The sequence below is a fragment of the Geotrypetes seraphini genome, chromosome 17 (assembly GCF_902459505.1).
Source record: "Geotrypetes seraphini chromosome 17, aGeoSer1.1, whole genome shotgun sequence".
NCBI classification, from domain to species: domain Eukaryota; kingdom Metazoa; phylum Chordata; class Amphibia; order Gymnophiona; family Dermophiidae; genus Geotrypetes; species Geotrypetes seraphini.
The window spans coordinates 15,460,790-15,485,013 of record NC_047100.1 but is presented as its reverse complement, the minus strand read 5'-3'; the positions used below and the strand labels follow the sequence as shown (position 1 = coordinate 15,485,013).

General features: G+C 41.6%; 1 protein-coding gene across 8 annotated transcripts in view; it reads left to right on the top strand.

Moving 5' to 3' along the window:
- ERC2 (ELKS/RAB6-interacting/CAST family member 2) overlaps positions 1–24,224 on the top strand; it is a 779,911-nt gene that overhangs the window by 221,597 nt on the left and 534,090 nt on the right. For all 8 annotated transcript variants that reach the window (XR_004537423.1, XR_004537420.1, XR_004537424.1 and 5 more), the window contains one exon: positions 296–463. Coding sequence is in view for 1 of the 8 variants with exons in the window: in XM_033926752.1 (XP_033782643.1) it covers positions 296–463 (168 nt within the window). In the remaining 7 variants the exon portion in view is untranslated. The remainder of the gene's footprint in view (positions 1–295; positions 464–24,224) is intronic.

Here is a 24,224-nt window from a genome sequence, read left to right as displayed (position 1 = left end):
CAGCTGCGCACTGTGCTGTCGGCTTCATTGTCATGTCCACCATCACCCCCAATTGGAATAATCTAATTTGAAGTAGTTTACCTGAACTTGTTCAGAAGAGTTTCTTTTGTGTCAAAAGGTTTTTGAAAACAATACAGAAATTAAGTTGTGTTTCATGAGGCTACTTATTGTCTATGTGTAATAATCAAAAGGGTATTTGGTTGCTCTTATTTGGAAACCTTTCTGTTCCATTAATGCAAACATATAGAGTTATTTCTAAAGAATAGTACATTAATATTTGCAAAACCTTTCATAGGTCGATGCACTGCGATTACGACTAGAAGAGAAGGAAACATTTCTTAATAAAAAAACAAAACAGCTTCAGGACCTTACAGAAGAAAAAGGCACTTTGGCTGGTGAAATACGAGACATGAAAGATATGTTGGAAGTGAAGGAGAGAAAAATCAACGTTCTCCAGAAAAAGGTACTTTAAAATTAAAAAGAAAAAGTATTAACATCCAGAGCTGTTGAATTTTGGGGAGATGAAGCTAAGTAAGGGTCCTCTGGAGTGAGTTTAAGAATAAAAGGGGAATATATACAATGTTAAGATGGTCCAGAGAAGTCTAGGACTTCAAGCCAAAGTAACTTTAATGTTTAAATTTTACTTAGCTCTAATTATATGTTTGTCTATGGAATATCATAAGTGACATAATTTGTTTTTACAGTGTTTTTTTTTTATATATTTTGTACAGGTTTTTGGATCTTCTTTCTCATACACTCTAGGACCCCTGAGGCAGGCTTTTTACCCAAAACACAACCATGGTCGAGTTATGTCCTTAGTCTATAATAATAATAATAATAATAATTTTATTTCTTGTATACCACTCCTCTAGCCTGGAACGCCTTGCCAATTTATTTGAGAGAGGAAAGAATGCTAGATAAATTTAAAAGCAAACTTAAGGGATTCCTTTTCAAAGACGCTTTTAGTGACTAATTGAATTTTTTCTTTTCTACATCTTATATTAAATTTCTCCCCTTTTCCTAATGTTTTTAACCTTAATTGTTTCTTTTATATTGAATTGTATTTCTCCCCATAATTTTACCCTTCTTTGATCATACATGTTAATCAGTCCTGTTGCTTTTGTCTAGTCATGTGATTTTATGTCATGTACTTTTATGATATTTTAACTTGTTTAATATTAAGTTCTTTTAGTTTGTATGTTTACCCTAACTTTGTAACTTATAGATGTACATCGCTTAGAACCTGGAATAGGCGATTTATCAAATCTTATAATAAACTTGGAAACTTGGAAACTTGAACTTATTTTGGCTTGAAGACATGGACTTCTCTGCTCTTTATTTGGATTCTCTAGCATTTGTTGCCCAGTGGATTGTGTCTACTGTTAAGATGAGTTATTTGATAATAACTCTGTTATTTTAGCACAGTTCTCATTTTTTATATAATAAGACCTACAGTAGTTACTAACAAACTTACTTAACAGTAAAATATCCTGCCTTAACGGTAGAATCTAATGGGCGCCTTAGCATTTAGCGGACGCTAAATTGGCTAACGCGCCTTAGTAAAAGGACCCCTAACTATATTTTCTGCGGCCCTCCAAGTACCTACAAATCAAAAATGTGTCCCCGCAAAGGGTTTGAGTTTGAGACCACTGCTCTAGTGCGTCCTGCTGCAATAGGCTTAAAAGCCTATTGCAGCAGGACGCATTAAGCGCATTAAGCGCACATTAGCACTTATGGTAAAAGGACCCTCCAAGTCAGATGCATAATTGGAAATATTCCATACCCTGGGTGTGCAATTTTCTCACTGGGGACAAATATGTGTGCAGAAGTTTAAAGAATAAGGAGGTAAGCAAGTATTTGCAGAATAGCGCTTAAGTAGGATTTTGACGTTTACCCCTATATGTGCCATGGGGCCAATATTCAGACTGTGGAAGGCGGCACGGCTACCTCTCGCAGTCAGCGGTGACAGTGGCATAGTGAGGGTGGGAGGCACCCCCCCTTGCCTTCTTCTCTGCCCCCGCCCTGCCATGCGCACTCCCCTTCCCTTCCCCCACACCTGTTTAACTTCCCCGGTGCGAGCAACATCTTTATCTTGCTGCCGATGTCGGTTGTGATGTTTCTTCCTAGTCGCGGGACCCGGAAGTGATGTCGGAGGGGAACGCCGAAGCAGATGCAAGGGGGCAGGTTGGAGCTGCTGCTCGCGCTGGCAAAGAACTGGAGGTATGGTGGGGGTGAATTGAAGGTGCGCGTGTGGCAGGGGAGGAGTGGGAAGGAATGGGGGGGGTATAGGAAGTGAGGTGCTGGCGCGGAGTGGGAAGGAATGAGGGGGTGTAGAGGAAATGAAGTGCTGGCGCCCCCACCCCCTTACTGTGCCATTGAACAGTGAACCCATATATTCCACAAATAAATCAAGACCCTACTATTCAAGAAATTCACCCAAATGTACTAACTCCTTCCTTTTCCCCTCTCGCCCCCTCTTAGCATCCTCACATCAAAATTGTTTTAGACCTTATGCCTTTAATTGTATTCCTCTTCCTGGAAAAGTCCAGCTATCTTTTTGTTGTACTAGGTCCAACGTCTTTAATTGTATTTCTCTTCCTGGAAATGTCCAGTTATCTTTTTGATGTAATCCGCTTAGAACTGCAAGGTACAGGCGGAATATAAGCCATTAATGTAATGTAATGTAATATACAGTGCCAGGGCTATATCTGGCCACTGGCATTGAATTTTCAGGTTCAGTGCAGCTGTGGCTGGCTAAGGCCTAGTGTTAAAAAAAAAAAAAAAAAAAAAAAGATGGACTTGATTTTTAGGCGGGTCTATCTGGCCAATAGACTTAGCTGTGGTGACTGGCTTTATCGCATGACATCACCGGACAACTGCCAATGAGCTGACCAGGATATTCAGCAGGAGGTAGCTGCTTCCTCCTGCTGAAATACTGCTGGCTAGCCGGCTTAGGAGTATTTAGCCAGCTGGGAGCCATTCCCAGCCAGCTAACTACTGCTGAATATTAGGTGGCATTATTCTAAACACATGAGTAATATGCGTGGCATAGAATTGCCCCTTTTATGCACATGGGCTGCTTCCATTCTGTTTGTTTTAAATCCAGTTAATGCTCTCTAATAAGAGAGTGAGTCTATTGTGCCACCGTAAGTCAATGCACATCTTTTTAAGTTCACAGGAATTTGTCTCTTGGGGCTTGATGTGCCACTTTAAATTATATGGATTACATTAGGAAGCTTAAGAAACGCTATATATTAAAAGCAAAATTGATTGGCAGCATACATTTCTAATGAGATTTACTTCCTGAATGTTGAACTAATCCATTCAAAATTAATAATGTTTGGTGCAGCATGCAAAGATCAATACAAAAGGAGAGGGATAGTTTAGTTGAGCTTTCCTCCATAAGCAGAGAGCTGGTCTGATATATTTTTTTTTTCTTGCTAGACAAATTCTTTAGTTGAGCAACACTGTAATTTATATTTCTTCAAAAAGACAGTTCAGAAATCCCATATGCCTTTGACTAAGTATCACAGCAGGTTGCTCACAGATGCCAACTATACCGTCTGTATGTGTGGAGAAGTGTATTTAGACCTTTGCTCTATGAAATTCATACAGTCTGTGAACTCTTTTTGTAGTTCATGCATGACGATATTTTAAAAGATAGCAAACCAGGTGAAGAGAAGCAGGAGAATCTGTAACATATGCCCTGGTGACATAGGGAAGATGTCTTGTTTTGTAGAGAGAGAACATATATGAGGAGGGCCTCATGCTGCCGGGGTTTAGAAGAAAACATGTTAAGCAACCTCCAAAAGTACTATCAAAATCTTTGGTTTCTAAACAGTTTAAAACAATGCTGAATAAAACTGATCTGCTAGTAATTCGTTTTAAGTGCACGCCTACTGTAAAATCTTAATATGAATCCTGGTTGTACTGTGAAAACTCATTTCTAATCAGAATTATGCCTTGCCAGTGCATTTATTAGTTATGAAGGTCTACTGTTCATATGAGGGTAATTTTAACGGGGGCAATTCTATAAACGGACACCTTTTAGAAAAGAACCTAGGTTCCGATATGCGCGGTGTCTGGAAAAGAAGGGACCCACATACATAATTTCATACTTGAAATGCCAAAGATGAAGTGCAAGGCGCTACAGGTGCTCATGAACTCTGCAGCACGATTGATTGCAGGTGCGTCTCGAAGGGCCCACATTTCACCAATCTTGAAGCCGCTACATTAGCTTTCAGTGCAGCAAAGGGTGCAATTCAAGGTTCTGGTCCATTGTGCATCAGACTTTATATCATAGGACCCAGGGTGGTTTCAGGGCATGTTGAAACAGTACTATCCAACTAGAGAGTTAAGGTCAGAAAATGCAACGAGACTTGACCACCAACAAAGTAAACACCATATCACATGTGCGTATAGGGTTGTTAATGTTTTCCATCATGGGGGGGTCAAGCTTTGGAATGGTTTGAATGGGCAGATGCGTTTGTGTAAACACAAGGATGTTTTAAAATAAAAATTTGTGTGTGTCAGCTTTTATGTGAAGCTGGGGAATTCAATGCATTAGATTCTGGAAGAGCTGATTGCTTGATGTACGTTTTATATTTTGTATGTCGTTTGTGTACTGCTTTGGTTTAAAGTGGTATATAAGTTTTTAAATAAATACTTTGCAATTGTTTAAACATTTACGGGCTGTTTTACTGAGCAGTGCTAAAAAGTTGCCCTCGTTGTCCCCAGCATGTGCCTTTCCCGTGTGCTAAGGCCACTTTTAATGTTGCCAGGAAATGACCGATTTTTCCATTTTGGCAATAATGGCCATGTAATATTCTCCCATTAACATGTGACCATTAGCACGTAAGCACTTACCGATACTTATTTTGCTATGCTAACCGATTAGCACAGAATACGCCTCTCCACCACAGACCTGCCCCAGCGCTAAAAAATAAAAGCTATTTTTTTAGCATGTGGGTTGCATGTGCACATGCAAAAACTACCCATGATGCCTGAGCATGCCCTTCAGTAGTACATTTTAACCTGTGGTTAAGCACGTGGTAGTGCTTACTGCAGCTTAGAATAAGAACCCCTAAGTATGACCTTTGAAAATACATAGTGTAAAGGTTTTTTTTTCTTTATTAGTTCATAATTAGTGTTCAAAATGTCCTTCAACCTTGACGCATTCATGAAGTTGTTGATGCCACTGAGCTGTTGGCTCCAGGAATTCGGGTGCTTCATTAATTAAGTGCTTCATTAATTAATCAACTGTTTTGTGAGCTTGATGTGCTAGACCTCCATCCTGTTGAAAAATAAAGTACTCATAAATGTCTCAAATTTCAGAACAATTTTGGTTTATTTGGAAAAATGCTGGGGTTCGTGTTCTTTTCAGACACTCTGTCGAATGCTAGTGTAACCAAGTGTGGACACAACCTATCATTTATATACATGTACTTACACCAGCCAATGAAGAGGGCATAGGATGAAGTTAAGAGGTGATAGGCTGCGGAGTAATCTAAGGAAATACTTTTTTACAGAAAGGGTGGTAGATGCATGGAACAGTCTCCCAGAAGAGGTGGTGGAGACAAGAGACTGTGTCTGAATTCATGAGGGCCTGGGATAGGCACGTGGGATCTCTCGGAGAGAGAAAGAGATCATGGTTACTGCGGATGGGCAGCTCTATGACCTCACAATGCAGGTGTAAAGAGCCTTAGCCTATAGGAAGAGGAGATGCAAATGTTAAGAGCCTTAGCCAATAGGGAGAGGAGGAGATAGTGGATGCGGATGGGAGACTAGATGGGCCTTTATCTGCCATCATGTTTCTTTGTTTCTATGTTTCTATATTGATGGTAGGCATGCAAGAGGAATGCTGGACATATCTACCTAGCATTGGTTCCGAATCTGTCCCCTCTTAATTTTTCCGAATGCCCTCTCGTTCTTGTAGTTTTCGAAAGTTTGAAGAATCTGTCCCTCTCCACTTTCTCTATGCCCTTCATGATCTTGTAAGTCTCTATCATGTCCCCTCTAAGCCTCCATTTGTACTCGTGTAACATCGTGTAATATCATCAAAGATTTTTTTAAAATTCACCTTGTAGATTTGCTCTCTCTCTCTCTGGGACCTTTTCACCAAAGTACAGTACGTTTTTGAACTTACTGTGCATAGGTGAAAAAGACTAGCACACAATAATTGCGAAGACTGTATGGTAACTATTGGGGTTCTTCTTTACCCAAAGGGTGGCGGACGCCTGGAATGCGCTTCCAGAGGGTGTGATAGAACAGGGTACGGTATTGGGGTTCAAGAAGGGATTGGATGAATTCCTGAAGAAAAAAGGGATAGAAGGGTATAGATATAGGATCACTATACAGGTCCTGGACCTGATGGGCCGCTGCGTGAGTGGGACTGTTGGGCAAGATGGACCTCTGGTCTGACCCAGCAGAGCCACTGCTTATGTTCTTATCCTAAGAAAAAAGATTTGTTTTTCTTTATTTAGCAGTGCTTTTGGAGAGCAACTGCCACTTTGAATTTCAAAAATATAATTAAACACCCTGTCTCTCTGCAGCAGCTTGAAGTAGGTTTTGGGTTTTTTTTTTTCTGTTTTGTTTTGAGAGTCTTTTGGCAAGACATGGATTTCTGTGTCCAAAATTTTGAAATGCTGAAGCTGCTCTGCAATATGTTTGCTGCACAAAATCTATCCATATTTGTCATGTAAGTAGCGAGATATTATTGCATATGGAAGCAAAATATATCTTTTACTAATATGGAAAACCATATTTTACAGCATGTGTCTTGCAGAATGAACAAACCCCAGTGGATCTCCATTATAAAATTATTGAATTTTGCAAGGCAGACTCATGGCCAAATATCTGTGTAGGGTCACTTAAGTAGTGAAAAATGAGTGAAATATATATTTTATTAGTTGCAGCTTGAGAAACATAATTTATATGTACCTGTTGATGGCAAAGGTTAAGATAATCATAGATGGTCTGCCTTCCTGTTCAAAAACAGCTTGATAGAACCTCTAAAATGCTGAGGTTGTTTCTCAAGATGACATAAAGGGCTAGATTTAGTAAATGATGCTTAAAAAATGGTGTCAAAAACATCTGAACAGAACACTGTTCTATAAATGGCACTCCACTTAGAGCTGACTTCCACCCCAAACTTTGGGCGCAAGGGCTTACTCCAACTGAAACCTGGCTTCTGGAGGTGGAGGGGCCTTAGGCATCTGAGCTAATCAGGCCCTCCCTGTGCATCACATGATGCACCGAGGGGGGAAGGCCCGCCATTTGGGATTGGCGGAGCTTGAAGGAGGAGGGACCATACTTCCCCCATCCTTCCAACACTAAAAGGTACTGGTGGAGGTCTGGGAGAATCCATGGCAGGAGGGAGTGAGCATCCCTCCTGCCTTTATTACAGGGGGGGAGGGAGAGGGTAGGGGATGTTTGGAGGGGTGCCTGGCGTGAGAGTGGGCCTTCCCATATTGCTGCCGTGGCGGGGGAGTTGCATTGGCAGGAGGGAGTGGGCATCCCTCCTACCAATTTTCTTTCACTGTGGGGGGGATTCAGCATGGCAGGAGGAAGTGGGCATTCCTCCTGCTGTTTTCACTGGCACAGGGTGGGTGGCTTGGTTAGGTTTGCGGTGCTTTCTTTGGGGAGGGCTCTCATTGGCAGAGGGGAGTGCTTTTTTTTTTCTAATGGAACAGATATTGTGCTATGCCCATTAAAAAAAAAAAAATGTTAGAGAGGTGAGAGACTAGTCTTGACCAGTTGTTTTTTTGGATGGCTAAAAGTGATCACTTATTTTTTTTTTTTTTTTTTGTGCATCGGGAAGCCATGTTAGAGCATCAATCGCTCTACTAGTTTACATAGCATTTTAATATTAATTAGGTTATTTGCATGGTTGGATTGGGGAATAAGCAATTGTGCAGAAACCAGGCGATGAGCTGTTTTCTGTATCAGGTGGGCAAATGTGATCTTCGCTAAAGCTGTTAAAACAGGTTTAGTGACAATTGCTGGCTTTAATGCATCTGGACCTCAGTCCTAATCTAATCCTTAGTCTTATATACCAAATCATCTCCTATAAAATAGGAGCTTGATTCGGTTTACATAATTAAATCACAAAGAAAGATCCATTAACATTCATTGGAGCTATAGCTTAAAAAGCGATGAAACATAGTGGCTTTTAAGGTTTTGTAAAAGATCTGAAGAGATAAGCATGATCTAATTTGAGGAGGTAGTCCATTCCATATCGCAGTTATCTGTAGTAAGAACATAAGAACATAAACAGTGCCTCTACTGGGTCAGACCAGAGGTTCATCATACCCAGCAGTCCTCTCACGCGATGGCCCATCAGGTCCAGGACCTGTATAGCAATCCCCTATTTATACCCTTCTATCCCCTTTTCCTTCAGGAAATTATCTAATCCCTTCTTGAACCCCAATACCGTACTCTGTCCTATCACACCATCTGGAAGCGCATTACAGGTGTCCACCACCCTTTGGGTGAAGAAGAACTTCCTAGCATTAGTTCTGAATCTGTCCCCTCTTATTTTTACCGAATGCCCTCTCGTTCTTGTAGTTTTTGAAAGTTTGAAGAATCTGCCCCTCTCCACTTTCGCTATGCCCTTCATGATCTTGTAAGTCTCTATCATGTCCCCTGTAAGTCTACGCTTTTCTAGGGAAAAGAGCCCCAGTTTCTCTAATCTTTCAGCATATGAAAGGTTTTCCATACCCTTTATCAATCGTGTTGCTCTTTTTTGAACCCTCTCGAGTATCACCATATCCTTCATAAGGTATGGCGACCAATACTGGATGCTTTACTCCAGATGCGGGTGCACCATTGCCCCATACAACGGCAGGATAACTTCTTTCGTTCTAGTTGTAATACCTTTCTTGATAGTACCTAGCATTCTATTCGCCTTCTTAGCGTCCGCCGACTGTGCCGACGGCTTCATTGTCTTGTCCACTATTACCTCCAAGTCCTTTTCTTGGGTACTTTCACCCATTACCAGCCCTCCCATCGTATAGCTGTACTTCGGGTTTCTGTTTCCTACATGCAAGACTTTACATTTCTCTACATTGAACTTCATCTGCCATCTCGTTGCCCACTCTTCTAGTTTGTTCAGGTCCCTTTGTAAATCTTTGCAGTCCTCTTTAGTCCTAAATCCACTAAATAGTTTGGTGTCGTCAGCAAATTTTATTACTTCACAATTCGTCCCTGTTTCTAGATCATTTATAAATACATTTAACAGCAGCGGTCCAAGTACCGACCCCTGCGGAACACCACTCGTCACCCTCCTCTAGTCCGAGTAGTGGCCCTTCACTCCTACCCTTTGCTTTCTACCCGCCAACCAATTCTTGATCCATCTATCTACGTCTCCTTCCACCCCATGGTTCTTCAGTTTCCGTAGTAGGTGTTCATGGGGTACCTTATCAAAGGCTTTTTAGAATTTCTAAGTATACGATGTCTATGGGGGTCCCTTTGTCCATCCGTTTGTTAATTCCTTCGAAGAAGTGCAATAAGTTCGTTAGGCACGATCTTCCCTTGCAGAAGCCATGTTGGCTTGTTTTCATAAGTTTATTTCTTTCTAGATGCTCATCGATGCTGTCTTTTATCAGCACTTCCACCATATTCCCCCGGAACCGAAGTCAAACTTATCGGGTCAGCTTTCGATCCTTTTTTAAATATGGGCGTAACATTAGCTATCTTCCAATCCTCTGGGATCACGCCTCTTTTCAGGGATAGATTACAAATCTGGAAAGTATGGAAAGGAGTATGAAATTTTACTAATGGACTTGATTCCTGTTAATGATGAAAAAATATACAGGCACATTTAAATTGAACTCTCAATTGAAACAGAAGCCAATGTAATTTTCTCAACAGAGGTGACACGTGATCAAATTTTTTCTTTCTAAAAATCAGTCTGGCTGCAGCATTTTGAATCAATTACCGTATTTTCACGCAAATAACGCGCACCCGTATAAAACGCGCACACGGGTATAGCGCGCAGAAATCACGATGATATGTACAAAAACTTTGGTATACCGCGCTCACGGGTATACCGCGCATGCTGCCCGACGCTCCTTTCGCCCGCCCTGGCTTTCCGTGCGCTGTCCCAACTCTCCGTTCACCCCCCCTGACTTCCATGCACTGTCCCCCCTTGAAGGTCTGTCCCCATCCTGAAAGCCTGATGCCCCCCCCCGACGTCCGATACATCCCTCCCCCCCGAAGGACCGCCGACTCCCCAACAATATCGGGCCAGGAGGGAGCCCAAATCCTCCTGGCCACGGCGACCCCCTAACCCCACCCCGCACTACATTACGGGCAGGAGGGATCCCAGGCCCTCCTGCCCTCGACGCAAACCCCCCTCCCCCCAACGACCGCCCCCCCCCAAGAACCTCCGACCGCCCCCCCAGCCGACCCGCGACCCCCCTGGCGACCCCCACGACCCCCCCACCCCCCTTACCTTTGGTAGTTGGGCCAGAAGGGAGCCCAAACCCTCCTGGCCACGGCGACCCCCTAACCCCACCCCGCACTACATTACGGGCAGGAGGGATCCCAGGCCCTCCTGCCCTCGACGCAAACCCCCCTCCCCCCCAACGACCGCCCCCCCCAAGAACCTCCGACCGCCCCCCCAGCCGACCCGCGACCCCCCTGGCGACCCCCCCACCCCCCTTCCCCGTACCTTTGGTAGTTGGCCGGACAGACGGGAGCCAAACCCGCCTGTCCGGCAGGCAGCCAACGAAGGAATGAGGCCGGATTGGCCCATCCATCCTAAAGCTCCGCCTACTGGTGGGGCCTAAGGCGCGTGGGCCAATCAGAATAGGCCCTAGAGCCTTAGGTCCCACCTGGGGGCGCGGCCTGAGGCACATGGTCGGGTTGGGCCCATGTGCCTCAGGCCGCGCCCCCAGGTGGGACCTAAGGCTCCAGGGCCTATTCTGATTGGCCCACGCGCCTTAGGCCCCACCAGTAGGCGGAGCTTTAGGATGAATGGGCCAATCCGGCCTCATTCCTTCGTTGGCTGCCTGCCGGACAGGCGGGTTTGGCTCCCGTCTGTCCGGCCAACTACCAAAGGTACGAGGAAGGGGGGTGGGGGGGTCGTGGGGGTCGCCAGGGGGATCGCGGGTCGGCTGGGGGGCGGTCGGAGGTTCTTGGGGGGGACGGTCGTTGGGGGGGAGGGGGGTTTGCGTCGAGGGCAGGAGGGCCTGGGATCCCTCCTGCCCGTAATGTAGTGCGGGGTGGGGTTAGGGGGTCGCCGTGGCCAGGAGGGTTTGGGCTCCCTTCTGGCCCGATATTGTCGGGAAGTCGGCGGTCCTTCGGGGTGGGGGTGCGAGTGGTCCTGCCGGGGGGGGGGGGGGGGATGTATCGGATGTCGGGGAGTCGGCCGGGCAAGAGGGCTTGGGCTCCCTCTTGCTCCGATCGTGGATGCGGGTGCGGGTGGGAGCGCGTGCGAGCGGTCGTTCGGGGTGGGGGTGCGAGCGGTCCTGCTGGGGGGGTGAATCGGGTGTCGGGCGGGGTGGGAACTATGTTTTAAAACTTTTGTATACCGCGCTCACGCATATAACGCGCGAGGGGTATGCGCGGTAGGTAAAAACGCGTATAACGCGCGCGTTATATGCGTGAAAATACGGTACAGCCGATTCTCGTTTCCTTAGCTTAATCCCACATAAATGGAGTTACAGTAATCCAGCTGTGCCAAGATAATGGTTTGAACCAATACTGCAAAATGATCTTGAAGGAACAGATGATGAACTTTTCTCAGTGTGCGAAGACTAAAGAAACATTTTTTGATAAGATTATTTACCTGTCATTGAAAAGAGAAAGAAGACTGCAAAACAACACCCAATACTCTAGAAGATGATTTTATATGTAAAATATCACTAGAATTAAGAATAACTGAAGATGGCAAGTTACCAATTTCTGGGCCAAACCATAATAATTTTGTCTTTGTTGCGTTAAGCACCATATGAGCCTGAAGTGACCACGATTGCAATTTAGATATACAAGAGTTTATATTAGCTGTAAAGTTGCTCAAATTAGGATCAACTTCTAGCAGGATGAAGATATCATCAGCATAAATGAACATCATCTCGATGGAACTTACTTTATAGTGTTTTAATGTGGCCATATAAATGTTGAAAAGAATCGGAGACAACGAAGAGCCCTGCGGGACACCACAATCTGATGTCCATGCAGCAGATGTCTTACCTTCAAAAGTTTACCACATAAGAGCGTAATGTAAGAAAACCTTTAAACCAGCTTAGAACTTTTTCTTCTAATACTATATCTGAGAGTAATTGAATCAAGATATTTTCTGCTGTCGTTGTCCTAGCCCCAAGCTTGGATGGGAGGGTAGTGAGGGGGTGTAGATGGTGGGAGGGGAAGAGAATGTAGATGATGAAGAGCCTGCTTTTGTTTGCTCCATTCTCTTGCAGTGATTCTTCAGGGGCTGGTCCTTTCTACAGTATGCTAAAGGTGGGATTTTGAGGTTAGGGGACTAGGAGTGAATCTTTTAGTTATGCATAACACATCCAATTTTGATGAACTGACCCTTGACAACTCAAAAGTTTCTCAAGCCAAAATCAGATTGTGACAAAATTGTATTCAGTGCTCTCAGATATGTCAATAAAATTGAGTTTCAGTGGTTTTGGTGTGTTTTCTTCCTTATCTGTTGTATTTTTTTTCACCCTTATCCATTGAAAACATCACTGGATATTTCTCAGTCTATTCCAAACTACTGACCTGACTTTCCAGCTTCTGTGTTTTTACTTTTGATTGCTTACAGAGATTCTTGTACTATGTCCAGTCCCTTATAAAAAGTTCAAACTGAAGGCCACAGCATTTTTTGAAGTTTTGCAGACCAGAATCCACACAATTTAAAGAGACGTCAGAAGCTGTTGAAATAGTATATTGAAAGTTGTCGGGGATGAGCCAAAATTTTTCTTCTCTGCAAAATTTTCTGTTTTCTCTGCTAATATTTTTAGACAGTTCTGGATTGGAAAAGAATATTTTTCTCTGAAGGGCAGAGGAATGGAAGAAATGAAAATCTCCAGATGCAAAAACATTCCCTCTCTTGCTCTTCCTACCCTTAGAAAACAGGTATTTAGAGGCCACATTATTAACCCTTTATTTGGCATTGTTGCTCAGTAGAGAATAACACAGTGACAAAATTCATCACTGTTCCCGTCCCTTTGGATAACCGTGGGAAACATCCCGTATCATTCTTTAGTGTCTATCTCAACCTCAGTCCTTCTATAACAGCATTCTTCAAGAATCAGTCATACTCTGATTCTACCCTCTCCTCTCTCCTTAAAGAATGACATGGAGATGGTTTCCTATGGTTATCCGCAGGGACGGGGACGGTGATGAATTTTGTCACCATGTCATTCTCCAAAGCAAAGAGGTCAATACACAAAGGAGATGGTATACTGTTAACCAACACCAGTCAATCCACTCAAATAAATTAGTCTTCAGACCCTCAGAAATGCCACCATCCACTCCATTGTAGTTTCAATGGAGCGGATGGTGGCATTTCTGAAGGTCTGAAGACTAATTTATTTGAGTGGATTGACTGGTGTTGGTTAACAGTATACCATCTCCTTTGTGTATTGAACTGATATTATCCTCTCAAAAACATTCATTTATTATCCTTCCATCAACATATCTTATGAGAGGTCTGCATCTCCAAATGCCTCTTGGCACTGTTACTCTCGATCAACATTAAGTTATGTAATGCAGTCGTTTCACCATTTGCCAATTAAAGGGCTAAATACTAATGAGCATAAGAAGAAGATCAAAGCCTTGTTGTTCCAGAGCTCTGCGTGCTATGGATGGCTAAGTAGTGAGGGAGCCCTCATAGTGTCCACCATAGTGATAGATCAACTTGAGACACTTCCTTAAGTGCCAGGGCTAGTTTTAGAATAAAGTCGATGCATAACAATAAGCATCGCTTGGAGCCCTGAATGTGTGTGTGAACAAGGAGCACTGCACAAGCCCCTCCATTGATCCAGGCTTTCCTTTTGGAAGTACAACCCAGTAGTGCTGCATGGGCCTTCTCTAAATCAAACCTTTTGATATCAATTCCTGGCGGTAAATTAAATTTTGAAGCACCCTTTTAGCATGCACTAAGAGTATTAGCGCTCATTAACCTCCCTTTTATAAAGCTGCAGTAGTGGTTGCCATGCGGCAAATGCTCTTGACGCCCATCAAATCCCTATGGGAGTTAGAGTGATTATTGCAGCAACAACCGCTACTGTGGCTTTGTCAAAGGAGGCCATAGGTTCCGTTAACACACGCTAAGCTTTAGTAAAAGGGCCTTTAAATCTTCAGAATTATTCATACACGGTATTTGTTAGTCAACCTTATCAGTATGAGCTTCGCATGGCTGAACGCAGGGGGTCACAATCTGCTTTTCATCACATTTGGTCTCCTTTGCTAGCATATTGCACTAGTTGACTACCTGTACAGTGTTTTCTTTTTCATTTACTTTTTTGCTTATGCACCTGTACTTGCCATAGTATTCAGTGTGATTTAATTCTGTTACTATGTGCATATGAATGTCTCTGCCTGCATTTCTTGATGCTGCCTGTGCCTTGTTGTTTTGGTTTGTTTGAATTCTGTTCTGTTCTCAAATAAAAATGATTGACTTAAAAAAATATATATATATAGATAGATAGATAGTATGAAATATATATATTTCATACTGTATATATACAGTATCTCGTATATGAATTTTAAGGGAGTAATTATTAAGGTGCAGTAAAAATGAGGCTATTGTTCATTGTTATTATAATTGCAAAATTTCAATAAAACTAATTGAACTAAAAAAATAAAAAAGAGGCTTTTATCATGCCATAGGTTACTAGCACAAGTTAGTCACTCTCGTGATCTATGAATAACACTGCTTGCATCGACCTTATACGTTCTGTTATTCCACCTTCCTAGAAACATTGGGGCAAATACTTCTGGGCACTCTTAAAGAGGCGTGGAGGGGCATAATCGAAAGGGACATCTAGGTCCATTTACGTCCATCTCGCAAGTCGTCCAAAGTTAAAAAGAGCCTAAGACACATTTTCGAAAGATACGTCCAACTGTTTTTTACTTTCAAAAATCGTCTAATTATACATCCTGCCGATCTGATCGTCCAAGTCACTAAATCATCCATCTTTATACCACATTTCTGTCCAACCTTCCGTCCAAGTCCAAAACGCCCAGAACAAGCCCTGTTGGACGTGGGAGGGGTCTGCAAAGTGATGGACTGCACACCCAGACATGCCACCTAAATAGTGGGGTACCTTACAGGGCACTGCTGTGACCTTCACAAAAAGGTATTGTAACTTTCCCCCTCTACCCTCATGTTTCATGTGTGTTAACCCAGTATGTTTTTTTTATTTAAAAGTCAGTGTATTTGTATTTCTATTTTACTTGAATTGTACATCGCTTAGGTATTTAATAAGCGATTTATCAAGCACTAATAAAACTTGAAAAAAACTTGGAAACTTGGTGCCATGACTTCTCCTCACTACAGCTCCCTTATAGGTGACGGTGAGCCCCCCAAACCACCTCCAGAATCCCCTAGACCCACTTATCTACCACCACAATAGCCCTTATGGCTGCAGAAGCCACTTATATGCCAGTAAAAAAAGGGTTTTGGGGGTGCATAGGGCAATGCACATGTTTCAGTATCAATGCAGTGATTACAAGGGCTTATGGGCATGGGTCCTCCTCTCTGTGGGTCCTTAACCCACCCCCAAGATGACTTAAGCTGCCTCTGGGCTGGACGACTAGGCTTTCCTATGCCAGGCGGCCAGGTGATGATGGTCTGGAGGCTGAAATTGAAAGTTGTGAATAACATTTTTATGGGAGTGGAGGGGTTGGTGATCACTGGGGTAGTGTGTGGAGTTCTGTGTTATGTGTTTTCAGTGCTTATCTGGTGAGTTTAGGTAGGGTTTTGTGACTTAGACCATGTTTTACATGGTCTAAGTCACAACGTCCAAGTTCCGTCTAGGCTCTGTTGCTTAACTTTCGGTTATACATGCTGTACGACTTAAGTTTAAGCCGGCTCCCGTTTAGCTTTGGACGTTGAGCGGCACTATAAAAGCCTAAGTCGTTTAGAAATACGTCCAAAACCCGGTTTTATTATTGACGCTTGGACGTTTTTGAGAAATGTTCGTCCAAGTGTCGACTTAGGTTGGTTTTTGGTCGTTTTTCTCTTTCGATTATGAGCCCCATAGCGCTCACTTCCTCCTAAGACTAATACTGTATTCATGTATTTGGAATTGATTTGAAGCCTGTAAATTCATTTTGTTTCTTAGGAGTAGTCTTTGATTCAGCACTTCCCTTTGATTTTCATATTTCTCAGATACTAAAAAAAGGTTATTGGCTACATAGAATTAGATCTATAAGTTCTGTCCTAGATTTTGAAGCACAACACACGTTCATTCATGCATTTGTAATATCTAGAATAGAGCAATTCAATATATTGTGAGATTTCCTCATCTAATCTACGTCGTCTTCAAACTCTTCAGAACTTAGTGCGATTACTATGTAAAGTGAAACTATATGACTGTTGCTCCGCTTTTGATACGTTTATAATGGCTTCCTGTACAGTACGCATGTCAATTTAAAATTCTATGTTTAACATTCATTTGTTCTATTGTCCTTTAATATTCATCTTTTGGAAATCAATATGGGGACAAATTAATTTGATTTTGGAGTCTTCGATTCTGTTATTGTATGACGTGGTTATTTGTTGTCACCTAAACCTCCTTTTTAAACAAGTATAAAAATAGATTATTTTCCATCAAGGCTGGGATAGCCATGCAAATGATTACCAAAAACTGGAAAAATTGGGATTGACTTAATTTCTCCTTTTGGTGGGTCTCTTTATATTTATGCTACAAATATGAGAAAATGAATTCAGAAATGTGTAATAATAAGTTACTTAAATTAACATGGAGTCCATTGACAAATTTTGTTAATGATGATTAGCTGGTTTATTCTCCTGATTTCTTATTTGATTTACACATCCAGGGAGGGTGGGTGGGTGGATGGGTATTATATTTTGACGTTTTCATTGATCAATAAGTTCAATCTGATTTTCACTTTATGTCTGAAATAATGCATTTGGTTTTTGTTCTTGTATTGGGGTGGGAGGGAGGAGGAAAAGTTTTTGAAGTATTTCTATGACTGATGCATATGCAATTTTGAAATTAATTATATGTAAATGCATATTTTAATGCATTGTTTTTGAATGAAAAATTAATAAAGAGTTAAACAAACATTCAAAGCACTTAATTTTTAATAACCACCTTATTCAGCTTCTGTAACGGTACCCTATACCCCTTCCCGTACATTGAGGTCTCTTGATTCTAACAGACTTGTTCTTCCGTCACCAAAAACGGCTCATTATGAATCTACTCGATCTTCAGCATATTTGTTGATTGCCCCTGTATTTTGGAATAATCTTCCACCTATTATTCGGGCTGAGCAATGTTTTCTCAAGTTTAAATCACTTCTGAAAACGTACTTTTTCCAGAAAGCATTTCCCATGATGGGGTAGACTGAATAGAATACCAGACACTACTATGTTTATTTTAGTTCTTTTAACTATTTGTTTGTTTTAATTGAATTCAGTGGATTTTCTTGGTTGATTGTAATATCTTTTCTTTTAATATTGGTGTTCTTTTCTATATGTTTCTAATTTTGTAAGCCGCTTTTGACCTTTTGCATTAAGCGCGATACCAAAGGTACAATAAACATAAACATAACCCCCACACCCAATCAGGATCCTCCCCCAGATTCGATCCCTACACAATAGTTCTTCCATTTGTATGAAAGCCTCCCCCCCCACCTAAATCAAAATCCCCCTTCCCTCAATTCGGAAGTCAGTCTACTTAAATTGAAGTTCCAACATTCAAAGTCTTTCTCTTTCTACATTTTGTGATAAACATTTTTTCCACATATCATAAGAGTGTGTTTTTTCCACATATCATAAGAGCTGTTTAATAAAAGGGCTTCATAGTCTGCTCCTCCTTTGAATAAATAAATATTTTATTTGCCAGCCTGTTTAAATATCTGGGGCCAAAATGAAGATTACTTATGTATTCAATTTTCTATACTGTTCTCCCAGTGGAGCTCAGAATGGTTTTCATGAATTTATTCAGCTTCTCAAGCATTTTTCCCTGTCTGTCGTGGTGGGCTCACAATCTATCTAATGTACCTGGGGTAATGGGGAAATTAAGTGACTTGCTCAGGGTCACAAGGAGCAGTGTAGGTTTGAACCCACAACCTCAGGGTGCTGAGGCTGTAGCTTTAACCCCTGTGCCACACTCTCCCATCTTGAAAAATGTTTCTGGTTTTAGAAGTAGGTTTTAATCATCATCATAAAAATGAAGTTCCTTGTTAATGAGGGACATAAACAGTCGGTATTTTTCTTTTCATGTGCAGAAGTATGGACCTCTTGAGGGGGAAAAAAATACGTTGCAAGCAACCACAAGGTGGCAGTGCTGCAATAACAGTAAACCAGAAGACCAGTAGCAGTTTGGAAATAAGAACAGCTCTTTTGAATTTTCTGTAAATAATATTGTTGCGGCTTACACTGTTTGTAGAATATTCTAAACTATTATTAACAGAACACTTTTAATATAGAGAGACAGATTACTTAGTTACCCCATTGCCAAAGAACTTAAAATTGACTTGCTGAGGGTCTCAGAGTCCGTGATGAAGGTGAGGTCTGGTCTGTACTTTAGCCTCTTGCTTATAATGCCAGAGTATAATTTTTTTTTTTTATAACTAGGGCTTTTGATTATACATTTTAAATCCTATACACTCTTAAAGCACCCCGTTTGATAATTCTGCCCCCATATCAAATACTGTATTTGCCGGCATATAGGACTCGGCGGCGTATAAGACGCACACCCTTTTTTGTACGCATTTTTAAGAAAAAAATAATAATTTTCTACATTTTTAAACAAATTACAGATCGTCCTTAAACTGAATTTCAGATGTCATATAACATTTCTGAAATAAAAAAAGTCTTGAGATCTTTGTGGAACAGATACAGTAATACAAAGTCATTCCCCCGCGCAGCAGAACCCCACCGACCCAGAGGATGTGGTAAGAGTGTAGGGTAGCTGGTTTTAAGAAAGGTTTGGACAAGTTCCTGGAGGAAAAGTCTGTTATTGAGAAAGACACGGGGGAAGCCACTGCTTGCCCTGTATCAGTAACATGGAATATTGCTACTCCTTAAGTTTTGGCCAGGTACTAGTGACCTGGATTGGCCACCTTGAGAACAGGCTACTGGGCTTGATGGACCATTGGTCTGACCCAGTAAGGTTATGCTTATGTTCTTATGATCCTCCCACTGCGAGGCCAACATACCTCTGTTCGAAACTGCAGTAAGCAGCAGCACTGAACAGGCTGCTTCGTCACCTTCCCCACTGGGTCCTTCGTTGTGCCACATTACTGATGACATCAGGGAATGCTCTGACGGGGAGGCCGTGAAGCAGCCTGTTCAGTGCTGCTGCAGTTTGGAACAGATATATGTTGGCCTCGCGTTGGGAGGGTCGGCGGGGTACTGCTGCATGGGATGGGAAGGAGATGCTGTGCAAGGGGAGAGGGGAGGAAAGATGCTGCACATGGGGGGGGAGGGGACGGAGAAAGCGCTGCCGCCAGTGAATCGGGAAGTTACCAGCACATAGGATGCACCCCATATTTTAACCATATCTTGAGGGGAAAAAGTGTGTCCTATACACCAGCAAATATGGTAGATGTTATTGGATTAACAGTGGACAAAAGTGTACTTGCTCCTAGTACCTTCTTTCCTCTCTACTTGCCCGCTTTTGATCCTCTGCTTGGTTTTTGTCCCTTTTTTTTTGCAGGGCTGGTGCATGAATATTAGGTGCCCTAAGCAAATCTCCAGTCTTGCCCTCTCCCCAATTAACTTTCAGGCTCCTTGGCCCTAGCCCCCACCCCACTGATATTTTAATAATCAAATTCTACCATCATGATCATCACAAAACCACTGATCCCAGAATAATCCCCTAAACTTACATCACTAGACACCATACTTCCAGTACTACCAGAAAATCAAAAGCTATTAATTCCAATAGTGCCGGGAAATTATGCAGAAACTAGAGTGGTGACTTTCTGTATTGCTAGTGTCAAGATGTGGAATGCCCTGGTGGGCCGCATGCAACTGTGTGTAAACCGGTTTCAGTTTAAGAAGCAGTTGAAAACTCAGCTGTTTGTTACTGCATTTTTGTGATTTATTAGTTGGCTTTTGAAGAAAAAAAATTTGTTTAACCATGTTTGCTATTGTACTCTTGTAATTTATTAGTTGACAAGTGAAGAGAAGAAATTGTTTTATTATGTAGATTTTATGATATGGTTTGTTTTTTTATGTTATGCATGTTTTAATTGATATAAACCGTTTCATTTTTTTGTAAATGGTATAAAAAATTTTAAATAAATAAATACTACTACTATTTATCACTATATACAGTGCTATACATTTTGACATTTAATAGATGGTCCCTGCTTGGAGGCACTTACAATCTCACATGGATAGACAGACATGACAGCAGATTAACCATTCCCCCTGACTGTATCCATGACATAAGAACATAAGACTTGCGAGGTCCATCAAGCCCAGTATCCTGTTTCTATCAGTGGTCATCCCAGTCCCAAGTACCTAGCTCAGGAGTCCCCAAAGTCCCTCCTCGAGGGCCGAATCCAGTCGGGTTTTCAGGATTTCCCCAATGAATATGCATTGAAAGCAGTGCATGCACATAGATCTCATGCATATTCAATGGGGAAATCCTGAAAACCCGACTGGATTCGGCCCTCGAGGAGGGACTTTGGGGACCCCTGACCTAGCTAGATCCCAAGTAAGTAAAACAGATTTTATGCTGCTTATTCTAGGAATAAGCAGTGGATTTCCCCAAGCCATCTCAATAATAACCTATAGATTTCTCTTTTAGGAAATTATCCAAGCCTTTTTTAAACCCCGCAAAGCTAACTGACTACCACATTCTCTGGCAACAAATTCCAGAGTTTAATTACATGTTGTGTGAAGAAATATTTTCTCTGGTTTGTTTTAAATCTACTACTTAGTAACTTCATTGCATGCCCCCTAGTCCTAGAATTTTTGGAGGGAGCGTACAAGCGATTCACATATACCCTTTCTACTCCTCTCAGTATTTTATAGATCTCTGTCATATCACCCCTGAGCCGTCTCTTCTCCAAGCTGAAGAACCCTAGCCACTTTAGCCTCTCCTCAAAGGGAAGTTGTCCCAAACCTTTTATCATTTTTGTCGCCCTTCTATGTACCTTTTCTAATTCTGCCATATCTTTTTTGAGATATGACGACCAGAACTCCACACAGTATTCAAGTTGCAGCTGTACCATAGAATGATACAAGGGCATTATAACATTTTCATCTTTGTTTTCCATTCTTTTCCTGATAATTCCTAATATTGTCTTTGCTTTCTTAGCCACTGCCGTACATTGAGCTGAGGGTTTCAACGTTCCCTCAACAATGACACCTATATCCTTTTCCTGGGCAACGACTCCTAACAGAGAACCCAGCATCACATAGCTATATAGTTCGGGTTCCTCTTTCCCACATGCATCACTTTGCACTTACTCACATTAAAAGTCATCTGCCATTTTGACACCTAGTCTTTCAGTTTCACAAGGTCCTCTTGCTATTTTTCACAATCCTCTTGTGATTTAACAACTGAACAACTTTGTGTCATCAGCAAATTTAATTACAGTAGACTCTGTTGACTGGAATTCAAGCAACCAGAACTCTCAAGCAACCAGAAAAAAAATTTAAAGAAATACTGTAATATTTTAAATAAAAATGAAAATAAAATCAATTTCTGGTGGAAATTTAAGTGTAAATTTGGCACGCCATACCTCAGTACATCCACACTTTGCCTACCCCATGTCTGGTAGTTTGTCTAGAACAGTTTATGGTATGGGGTATAGTATTAGGTCTATTTTTAATAGTAACTCTCAAGCAACCAGAAACTACATTTATCCAGCATCTACCAGTCCCCATGGGTGCTGGTTAACTGAGAGTCTTTTGTATCTCACTTCTCTCGCCAAATTTGCGGATTTAGGACTCGTGACTTCGGATATTCGTGAGTTTCTAAACCCTGACCCACTCCCGCCTCCTGGACCTCTCCATACTGTACCTGGTGGCCTAGAGGTGAAGCGGGGCAGGAGCGATCTTCCTACCCTCTTGCCCTGTGCAGAGCAGTCAAGAAAAATTGCTGCTGTGAGTTCCTGCTGTAGTCTCGTGAGTAAGCATTAATTAATGCCTACTCAGCATTAATTCAGACTTTGTTTATGACTAAACTAAATCTTGGACTTGTATGCTAAGTCATCCCTGAGAAACAAGGCTCAACTCGGTTAACAATAGTTATAATTAATAGAAAAAATTGACTTCATGGAGATTTATCTGCTAAAAAATGCTTTAACCAGGACTACTTGTTTCAAGGTCACAGCTCCAACTCTGTGGAATATTTTACCGTTGGAACTTCAAAAAAGAAAATTAAGTCAATGTTTAAGACTTATTATTATAAACAAGTCTAACTAAGTGCATCTAATACTGGTGTATAAGAATTGAGTTCAAGCTTGTCACGGTACAACTTCATTGCTGATGACTTATGAGATCTTTAGCATTTCTGACCCTCCTCCTATATTTTAGTTGTATTAATCTCTCCACATTATCCCCGTACCCTTATAAAATGCAATTTGTATCATAGGTTTCCAATTTTCCTTCTTCCCCTATTTGCCTACTTAGAATTGTACATTTCTCAGACATTTTTTAAACTTGTGGTATAATAAACTAGATTGTGAACTATCAGGGTGTTTCATTCAGAAAATGATATGAAATAACATGAGAAAAGATGTTTCGGCCAAATGCACTTCCTTGGTAAACACCAAAAGCCCTAGTTACAACTGACTGAGGTACAATTCATGGCAATCGCTTAAATTAATATACTGTAATAATAACTGGGAAAAAAAAAAATAACAATTTGATTTCTGTTTCCTTTGGCTTGTTAAGATGGCAAGGAATTTTTCTTTTTTTAAGAATTTTATAGAGATTTCATGGTAGATGTACAGAATCAAGGAAGAGGCAAATTGGCTCAGCCATATTTTTCCAGGTTCATAGTTCAGGATTCTCAAAACTCAACCAGGACTCTAAAGGGCCCCTTTTATAAAGCCAAGGTAACGAATTTCCTGCAGCAAGCCCACTGAAACCCATTCAGTTCTATGGGCTTCAGTGTATTTGTCGCAGGAGAATTGCTACCACAGCTTTGCAAAAGGGGCCCTAAATTTCAATGTTAAATATCCCAACTTGTTGCATAGTATCATAATATATAGCTAATTGTTTTCCAAAATAAGCTACTCAGGTAGTAAGGTAGGATAAGCACGAGCTTAAAGAGTGAAGGAAACAAAAGAGAGGCTTGGGAGAAATCCATAGAGTTTATTTAGAAATATGTAGAGATTAGCTTGTGGAAGAACTTGTGGATAAGCACGACCGATTTGAAAAAGATATGAGGTTTTGATTCAAATGCCAGCATTGCAGGTCTACAGTTGTAAAAAGTGGTAGTTTCGGAGAACACCGTGAACGTTTGCCATAGTTGAGGTAGGCAGACGTACGTGAATTCTTCAGTAAATAGAGTGTCGAAAGATATAACAGCTGCCGGCAGCCTAATGGAAGTAGGAGCAGATTTATAACTGCAAAATAGATTAGGATAGAATTGATGTAAGAAGTTAATCATTGTTGAAGGTGGGAAGAAACAAAGATCAAATTATACTTGAGTCAGAATGGGTTGGGTTTTTTTTTTAGCAAATGTTTCTTTTGCTTAAATATTAAGCTCTCTTTGCTTTGAGGGACATTGTCGATAGGACATCCAAGTCTAATTTGGATGTTTTGGGGAAAACATCCAGAAATCCAGTAGAGAAAATGTCCATTTTCAAAACAGCCTGACATATGTCTTATTTTTGAAAATGACCTATGTAGATATTTTGGTCCTTAGTATGTCTATCTTTTTTGGCCATTTTCAAAAATTAAAATGTCCACATGAAAAACACACAAAAGCAAGTTTTGGAGACGTACCCCACTACCTTGTCTGATGTTGCAGGGGAATCCCCATCAGCTGAGCCAGTTTTAGTACAGTCCTGCCAGCTCAGGTGATGGTTGATTCCCCTATGAATCG